The sequence below is a fragment of the Nanorana parkeri genome, unplaced genomic scaffold (assembly GCF_000935625.1).
Source record: "Nanorana parkeri isolate BGI_ZX_2015 unplaced genomic scaffold, ASM93562v1 scaffold304, whole genome shotgun sequence".
In the NCBI taxonomy this organism is placed as follows: domain Eukaryota; kingdom Metazoa; phylum Chordata; class Amphibia; order Anura; family Dicroglossidae; genus Nanorana; species Nanorana parkeri.
Genome location: NW_017306572.1, coordinates 946,254 through 956,252, shown reverse-complemented (window position 1 = coordinate 956,252; position 9,999 = coordinate 946,254). Strand labels below are relative to the sequence as shown.

The window sequence follows — 9,999 nt, the reverse complement described above, 5'->3', positions numbered from 1 at the left end:
CGGCTGGTTTTCAAGCATGTTGGCTCGACAAAAGACGTGCGACCGTACAGTAGAAACGGTCGCACGTCTTAGTTCACACTGCTCGATTCTCGTACGATCGCGGGATTTCGCCCGATTCTCGTACGAGAATCGAGCAGTGTATGGGCACCTTTACTCCCAACCTGGCCATTCGAATCTGATCCTTAAGGTGCCCATACACCTTACGATTTTCGTATGCGATCGACTTTTCGGCCGATAATCGTATGTGTGCATTGCAGTGTCCGACCGACATTACTGTACAATCGTACGACTTTTGACGGTCAAGCATGTTTGAAAACGTTGCTAGATCGTACGATTGTCGTAAGGTTGCTGGCGTTTCCGTCCGTCAAAAGTCGCACGACCTACACTGCACTAGCGCTAACAAAAATACGGCAAATCAATTACCGCATTTCGTCCAGGTGCTTTTCGTTAATTACGGCTAAATTAATCTTGCGATCATCGGGGCAGCATGGGGCTGCCGTACGAAAATCGTATGACTATTCGATCATCGGACGAAAAGTTTCGTCCGATAATCGTAAGGTGTATGGGCACCTTAATTCTAAGCCCAAGAACACTAATCAGTGATCGTTGGTCACATGTGTGAACTCTATTTTATATTGGTTCCCTCTACAATACTCGATACATTTAAGAAGATCCTCATGTGTCCCATCCCAGAGAATGATGTCATCAATATATCTAGCACAGAGCGCCAGGCCCGGTAGATGCCTGCACTCTTCCTTTTGCGAGTAGGTTTTTATTGTCCTTATACATGAATTTATAATAAGCGTTAATACACAGGAGAAGTCGCTCTTTGGTGTTTGTTTGCAGGAAGGCGCATTCTAACTTTTCAAAGTAGGAGGATATTTGTTAATGCTTGCAGATACCTGTATAGTTTGCTTCTCAGGCACTTAGGAGCAGGGAATGATATTTCAGGGATACAAACTGAATATTTGCTTTCTGATTCCTCTTTGGCTCCCCACCTCTAACCTTCCTGTGTCACCGCACAGGTTAGCAGATATCTCTATGCTTCTATGGGGTCTTCTAGACCGAGGTGTCATTGCCCCAATATCTGTGGCAAATCGGTTTCAGGAGTTGTACTCCAACCTGGTCACTGTTCTCTTTCCCAAAGAGAACATCTGTCTCACTTAGGGCGTGTAAGTCCACAAATATTGCACAGTATGTAGCAGATCTATAATTGCTTCACTTCTCCAAAGGGACTTTTCCGGCTTCTGTGGTCAATTAGGACATGTCTCCATCTTTACAGTTTTCCGACTTTTCAGTCTTGCCTTTCCACTCAAATCTTCCCCAGGGTCCAGGCCCCAGTATTAGCTATGTTCCATTCTTATGGCAACCCCATTGTGGAGTACTTACAGTAGGTGACCCTCTGCAGCGAAAACAGTTGGTATGGTCTTTATGGACAACATCTCTTTATTTGTCCAGATGTCTCAACCATTTGGTTGGATGTGGAATCTTCAGAACTTTGGGCTTGTAGGCATTTCAGTCCAGTAAGTTTCATTCACAGAAAAATCTTTGGTCTAGCCAATCTCATGTTCATGTCCTTCAGTTTGCTATTACCTACCTCTCAGCTGCTGCAAGAGAGTCATCGGTTAGTGGGCAATCCTCTGAGGCAGCCCCTTTCGTCTCATCTCACCTCAGGCTGTTAGGAGACATCTCCAAAATCCTTTTTTCCCCCCTTAAATTACAGTCTTTAATAACTTCAGCAACTTCTGCAGGTCATTTCTTAGGGTGAGTTTGCTGATGGTGGCAACAGTGAAACGTATGAGGTTTTGGCTTTTGGGCTTGCATATACAGAAAGCTCCCCCCGTTATCCAGCATCCAAGGGGATTGGTAGATTCCGAATAAATGTAGTTTATGGTTACTTGAGAGTCACTATTAAAAATAGGTCTAACTAATGCCACACCACATACCATGCCATAACATAAACTCTGTATTGACTTCATATTAATATTGAAATGCAACAATCAAAGCAAGTTAAGACAAATAGACACACACACGTTTCCAGGATAATACATGCAGCGGATCAGAACAGGGAGTGCACAGGGATTTTTTTTTTTCTGGTTAGATGAGAGCTCTGGTTAGTTGAATACCGGATAACAGAGTTTACTTTACTTTAGTTCTGTAATGAAGCACACATTTGTTCTATCTGTACATTCTACTAGTATTTTAAAATATTTTTTTAAATGTGACTTTATTAGGAGCTTGCTTATTTTGTTATGCGTTTCCTTGCCCATTAGAACTTTGTGAATTCTTCCTCTTTTGGAAACATGAGTCGTATTACAGACCTTGTCACATGGTTTATCAACATGGGTGCAGATGTGGATACCATTGGAGAGCACCCACTTCATTCCATTATAAAGCTCTGCATAAAATCAGGTAATTTACAGTTATTTCTAGCTCTCAACAGTAGCAAATGAAAATAATTTAGCTGATGGTGGCACCCGTGCAGGGGGCGGGGGGATGAGCGCTGCGGAGACCCACTAGAAAATGAGGAATTACATTTTTTTTGAAGAAAAGCACATTTAGTCAAATATGTCGACAAGAATCTGTGCGCCTGAAGTCTTGACAGTGATGTCAGCAAATATGTCGATGAGAATCTGCGCGCCTGCAGTCATGACAGTGATGACAGCAAATGTGTCAAGGAGAACCTGCATGCAGGGGCACTCGTGACTGCACATGCCACCCGTGCTGGTGACTGTTTTTTTGTTTGGCTCATATGGGTGTTATGATGGCCAGTCTTGCGTGTCTTCCCTATGTTTTGCAGAGCTTGACTTAGAGGGTTCTTAGGGGTAAAGCATGAGGATAAAATGGGCCTAAGGGAAGTGCAAAGCTACATGCCATGTCCAGTAACAAGATTGTTGTTGTCTGCATGTTGTTGACATGCAGCTCTGAGCACTTGTTACTGCACATGCCGATTTATACATTTAGATGACATGCTGTGGACTGGTTGTGCGTAGACACCACTCACTCTAGAAAGATAGAGTGAGTCGTTTCGTTTTTGCTAGGCAACCTAGACAAGTAGCAAAAACAGGGGTCAAGCCACGTGAATAGACTTAATGCCTCTAACAGTGTGGTGTCCAGCCAATGCTAGGCTGGGTGTAGTCACTGATGAAGCTAGCCTCCTACCAAACTAACCTGGCCTGCAAATTACTTTTGTACAGTGTTACAAAAGAGTGAGAAGAGTAACTTTACCATTACCTTTGGCTCTTGCCACCACTGCACCCAACAAATGCTGGCACTCACTGCCACTGCAAATGACATTTTTGCAGCCTGTTAAGTGAATGGACACACTTTTGTTAGTGCATGATTTAAAGTAGTTTACCTGAATTTGACTTACTATTAGCCTATGCAGCCTACTGTACAGCAGACCTCAGAGAGGGTAGGACGAAGCAGCACAAGAAGCCAATTGGGCAATGAACATGCTGATAGTGGGAGAAACCTGAGTTACAGAAAGATGTGTGGTTTCTCCTTTTACAGTCCTGTCACAGGGTGAGGCGGGGATCTGCAATTGAAAGTGAAACTGCAGCAGAGAAAGATCATGTTCTTTCCCCTGCTGCAATATGCTTAGTGCCAGAGCTGTGTAAATCTCAGGACTGAATGGACAGGAATACAAATCCTTTGGCAGATAAAACAGCACTTATGTATGTGTTTCAAGTTTGTATTTAGCTGTTTGCCTGGAGTCCCGCTTTAAAGCAGAACTATGGGGTAAGTGTTTTCCCCATAGTTCTATTAAGGGTCACAGGAGGACATATTCTAGCATCCTCCTGTGACCCAAACCTCGCGGTATACTGAGATGCCGCAGCCAGGACAGATCCCGACATTACTTTCGTGATCCACCCAGCTGCGTGAGTGACAGCTGGCTCTGCCTATCTAGAGGCAGAGCCAGCTGTACCCGCCTGATTTCGAGAAGTGAGCGAGCGACGATATGTGTTCGCTCACTTCCCGATCTATTGAGCCGATGTGTGACACGTCGGCTCGAACTATGAGGTTGAGTAATTTTCACTCACCTCATAGTTCTCCTTTTAAAGAGCAGCAAACTACATAGTATATTTTTATCTATGACAGGTAGTCAAACTAGTGTTTTATTTTTTTCGTCACATGCTGCAGCCCTATTCCTTTCTTTTGTGTCCTTCAGGAATGCAAGGATTTTAACTAAAATTAAGGCATCAGCTGTTCTCTGGTTCACTAAAACTACACTTGTATATTTAAAGTTGCTGTGCATTACCTAGAGAAATAATTTATTTGCCTTTTCTCCTTTCCTTTCTCCCTTTACCAAAGTATTATAACCTTTATTTCTTTGTTCTAAAAATAAATTGATGTTGCCCTCAGTAGATATAATGCAGACCCCTCGAAGCTTTTTTTTTTCAGTCCACTGTTTCATTTAAGTTCAGCATGCCTGATCTACAACAAAAAATAGCCTTGATAGAAGTTTGTCTTTTTTAGGTGACAGCAGCCTCTTTAAACTTGTCATAAACAATACACCAGCCAAGAAGAAATGCATCAATGAGAAAGACACAGATGGGAACACACTTTTGCACCTTGTAGCCTCCTTTCCTACAAATTCAAATGACTTTACACCAAAACGTAAGTACCTTTACCTTACCTATGTGCATGTTGAATTCTGATCATATATAGACAATCATCTACTATAAAGAATATTTTAGATGAAAATCTACTCTATCAAGCTTTTAGGTCTTGGGTACTTTCTTCAGGGGATGATATCTATGAATGTATTAAATGTAAAGTATATGTAAACCCTAACAATAAACTGTGTTTTATATGCTCTCTTTTGGTCTGTTAAATGTAAACACAATCACTAAAGCTTTAGCATGTTAATCTAATTGCATACGTTGTGTCAAAGCTTTCTAAATCTTCAGCAGTATTTTGATCATTCTTCTGCTCTCCCTTGTTATGTTCAGCATTAGACGGATAAGCATGTGTAGAGCAGTGGTAGTTAACTTATTAAATATAGGGGGTCTCAAGTGCATCCCCTGACATGTCAAGAGGGCCACACAACAGCTGAGGCAACTTGTGCTTGAAATGCACCCAGAAAAAAAAAAGGATTTTTGTATTCATCGTTAAATCCTTTTCTTGATGTTCTTTATGGTTCTTAAGGGTTGTTGAGGTTCAATAAGGGCTATACTGCCGTCTACAGGAGGATTGGACATTTTCAAGATAAAAACTGTAGGCCAGTCCACGATAACCCTTTCTACTTACTGCAAGCATGCCTTAGGTTTGTAGCAAGCAGTATGAAGAGCATAATCATAAACACAGAGTGGTGGACCTGTTTCCCTCAATGTACTCCAAAAAAAAGAATTTTACCGTGAGTAAAAAAAAATTGAATTGTTTCTTTCTCATCCATTGAGTGACACACAAAGTCATTTACCTTTTGGTACCTCCAAAATCAGTCGAGCTGAGGTGCAGGTGACCCAGCAAACAAATGCTAATAGGCCTCCCCCAGAAAACAACAGAAAAAATGGGCATGTCTACAATTCAAGGAACAGCCTGAATTACCTTATGCCAAAAGCTAACATCAGATGAAGCCTGAACATCTACCTGGTAGAACAGTTGCTTGAAGCTGAAAAGCCCATGGAGCACTTGCAGATCTAGTAGAATGTGTCTTGACAGGGTGAAAGCTGATCATTGAGACCATAAGTTTGGATTATGGTCTATCTGAGCCACCTAGATTTGGTGGAATGAGAAGCTGATGCACCCTTATGAGTATCTGGGATGACAAAAAGCGAATTGGTCTTTCCGAAAGTAGCAGTTGCTGAGAGATTGACTCTCATAGTCAAATCCCCATCCAGACAATGAAGGGAAATTGTTCTTTTGGTGAACTAGAGGCAGATAGATGGACTGAATAACAATGTCCTGGTTGAGGTGAAAGGCAGAAACTACTTTTAAAGAAATCCTGGGCTTTAACATTACCTGATCCCTATGAAGCAAAAAGGTTCCTTGCATGATTGGCTCTGAGAGCTGGATCTACCTTTGCCAGTGTAAGCGCCACCGTTTAGGGGAGTTACAGTAGGCTGTTAATAGTTATAGATATTAGGGCTGAATCAACTAATTGAATGAATCTACACGAGACTGGAACAATTAAGAAAGAGCTAGTGCCCATGCCTACCAATCCATGCTGTATTTTAGCTGGAGGGCAGTACGGGCTGTGGCAATGGGTTGGGTTGAAGTGTAGTGCAGGAATGGAAGTTGTATAGAGTCAGTGCGGGCTCCCGAGCTTCTTCCTGGTTTTATTGGTGCGGAGGGTGAGAGTGGACACAGCCAGCATAGAGCAGCCTGCACTGTAGGGGTGAGCCCAACATTAGTCCACATTCCCTGGGGGAGAGGGGTACTGAGGGCTCGAGGGCAGCACTTGGAGCACAGGCCTCAGTCCAGCCATGTTCGTCTGTCGCTGAGGAGAACCACCATCATGCAGCCTCTGGCATTGGCAGCTGCAGCTCTAAGGTGGTTCTTCGGTTTGGTAAACAATGTGGTGAAAAGTGAAGTGAGCCCTTCTGCTCAGTGAACTAGATTCACTAGATGCTGTGTGATTAACAAGAAATTAACAATAAAAGTAAATAAAATTGTATTACCTTATGTCTGTCACACAGGTCAAACACAGTGTGTAAAAATGTTGCTGAGTTATGGAGCGGACCCCTGCCTTGTCAACAAACACAAAAAGGATGTTGCAACTATTCTAAAACAAAATAAAAATTTCAGTGCAGAAGATGCCGTAAAAAAGCATGTGGCAAGCCAGTCTCCACCTGTTGTTCAGCCAGCAGGACTTGCAGGTATGTATTGATGTTTTCATTCTTGTGTAACAGAGGAAAATTTTTTGCTAGTAGGTTAGAACCTAAAGGGGAACTCCAGAAAAGCCAGTGTGATTGGCTGGGGAATGTAACAGTAACACAATAGATAAGGTTAAATAAAGACAAGGGTCCATCCAGTTCAACCTATGTGTGTATTTGAGTGTGTGTCTGTATTTACCTGGCTCTAACACTTCCCATATCCCTCTAAATTAAGTGAAAGAAGACACTCATTAAGGAGTTTCTTGAATTTATCAACGCTATCAGCAGATACCACCGCCTTCGGAAGGAAATCCCACAATTTCACTACTCTCCCAGTAAAAAAAAACCCTACGAATCTTAACCTTGAACCCCCTCTCTTCTAACCTGAAGTTGTGTCTCCGGAATCTCAATACAGTTTTCAGATACAACAAATTGTTCCAAATATTTATATAAATATACAGTTTTATTCGCAAATTCCTGCATGTAGTCCCCTATCATGCCTTCGAATATTTTGCACACTATTGATGTTAAGCTGACAGTCCTGTAGTTACCCGGTGCGCTTCTTTTCCCCTTTTCGAATATTGGTACCACACTCGCCTTCCTCTAATCAGCTGGGACCATACCTGTCATCAGAGTGTCCATAAAAATTATGTACAAGGGTCTGGCTTTGACCTGGCTAAGTTCCTTTACTACCCTCGGATGTAACCCGTCAGGTGTTGGCGATTTGTTTACATTTAATCGTTCTAGCCTCTGGATTACTTTGCTATCTGACAGCCTCTCAGATACATTAAAACTGGTACTACTATCCCTGCAGCTGATGCCCTGATCGATGCCCACGTCCGGCGAATCTGTAAAGTCAGAAGAAAAGCATGCATTTAACGTGTTCGCTTATCCTTTTCTCTTATGTGTTGCTTTACCTTGCGGGTTAACCATTCTATTGCACAGGCTAATTTTGTTATTTAAGATTTCCTTGAAACTTTCCCTCAGTGTTCATATTCAGGAAGATTTCATCCCAATCTATGTCGCATAGTTGGCCTTTTAGTTTAAGAAGGTTAGCCTTTCTAAGTTGAGTCTTCTTGTTTTACCTACATGCCTGTGTTTCCTTGAGTTTACAGTGAACAATATCATTCTGTGGTCACTGCTCCCTAGGTTGTCCCTGACTTCCACATCTGTAATCAGCTCTGTGTTATTTGTAATAATAAATCTTACAGTGCGTTTTCCCTGGTCGGGGTTTCCACTAATTGTCCCATAAAATTATCTCTGAGAGTGTTCAAGAATTTACGGGCCCTTTTGTATTTGCTGTTTCATTTGTCCAATCTATATCAGGATAATTATAGTCTCCCATTATTATGATATCGCCTTGCCTCCCCGCTCCTTCTTTTTGTGCCAATATATTAGTCTCCTCCCCATCATTCGGAGGCCTGTAGCATATTCCAACCAGTAGTTTCCCCTTGTTGTCTTTCCTTTCCGTAGCTATATATAGTAACTCAGCATTATCCCAGTTTTCCTGTGCTATATCATCCCTTACATTCACTGTCGGGTCCTTACTAACATATAGGCATACTCCTCCCCCTCTTCTCCTTTCCCTATCCCTTCTAAATAGAGAAAATCCATTAATAGCTGCTGCCCAGCCAAGTGAGCCATCTAGAGAGGTTTTTGATATTCCCACTAGACTAGATCATATTCCTCTCTGAGTAGTAAGCGTTTTAGTTCCTCCAATGTGTTTGTCAGGCTTCTAGCATGGGTGAACAAGCATTTCAAGTTTTTGTTGTACTTGCTATTTTTTTGTTGCTCATATTCTGGTTATTTCGGCTTGCCTTTAAATTTTGTTTATTTGCTTTTAGAACTATACCATTCCCTTCTGTGGTGTCCATATACCAAATGTGGACACCACAGAAAACACATGACACAGATTCTCATTCATGCCACTTTACCTAAAACATAGAAATGGTTCTGTATAAAGTGGCATGTTAATAATTACCATGTGTTTTGTAAATTTTGAAAACAACTATATACTAAAACAACAATAACTATATATGTATGTATGTATATATATATATATATATTTATTTTTTTTGCTTGTAGAGACATCTATTATACCTGATGAGGGTTCCTCGTTTGCCTTGGCTGTAGAGAGATTTGTAAAATTCTGCAAGCAAGCCAGCCCTTTAAATACAGTTCTTGAACACCAATCCGTTAGGAGATTTCTGAATGCGTTGTCTTCAGCGAAAGGTAAAGTGTTACTGCAGCATACCATTAGCACCAGCAATTTTTGGTTTTCTAACCTTAACAGTTTTGCCTAAGCTCTACTTTACATTATGTTATTGATTATGATTGGTAGATATTTTAAAAATAACCATTTTTTTTTTACTGCATCCAGGTCAATCCATATTTTAATTAATTTCACATTGTATGTTTTAAAATGGAATAAATACCATAATCCAACACACCCTGCTCTTTGAGCTGATCTTCAGAGGTGACTTTCTGCACTGAGAATGTCTTTTATATGGCACTCACATTTCTTGTCCCTTATGGGGCTGGCTAGTGTCCAATCCTCCTCTGGGCGGTAGTATAATCTGACAGTTAATGACTTCCTGTCTCCCTAAATGGACTCCAAGGAAGGGATTTTACAGTGAGTACAAAAAACCTATTTTCTTGCATTTGCAGAACTGTGCATTGCAGTAAAGCCAGATTAGCTGAAAGTTCTGCCCTTACTTCCTGCTGATGCGTAGGGAAATAACAGACTACTACTACAAGTAGTAAGTATTTTTAGGAATACATGGTCGGGTTAAATAGGGGTCTTGCATATCTGCAACAACACTGACACATTTCTCCGCTGATCATCACCAATGCATCAGCAGAGCACATAGCAAAAACGATTGAATGATGTACACGGTACTTTACATTACATTTCCTAGACTACTCCGTTTTAGGAGTTCTGTGATTTTGTATTGGTAGCGATAAACTCCTGCGCTTTTATTAAAGGAGAACTATGAGGTGAGTGCTTTTCACTCACCTCATAGTTCTAGCCAACCTGTGACAATGAGACTGTCACAGGTCGGCTCAGTAGATCGGGAGGTGAGCAAACACATACCGGCGGTCGCTCACCTCTCGATCCTGTCACGGCACTCTGCCGTGACAGGAGAGGGGCTGGATTCCCCGCTCCGATCCGCCAGCGCTG

General features: G+C 41.7%; 1 protein-coding gene across 1 annotated transcript in view; it reads left to right on the top strand.

Moving 5' to 3' along the window:
• The window catches only part of TRANK1 (tetratricopeptide repeat and ankyrin repeat containing 1), an 81,605-nt gene that overhangs the window by 23,918 nt on the left and 47,688 nt on the right, over positions 1-9,999 (top strand). The window contains exons 9-12 of the mRNA XM_018557795.1: positions 2,274-2,412; positions 4,480-4,620; positions 6,642-6,821; positions 8,904-9,050. Coding sequence (XP_018413297.1) covers positions 2,274-2,412; positions 4,480-4,620; positions 6,642-6,821; positions 8,904-9,050 — 607 coding nt within the window. The remainder of the gene's footprint in view (positions 1-2,273; positions 2,413-4,479; positions 4,621-6,641; positions 6,822-8,903; positions 9,051-9,999) is intronic.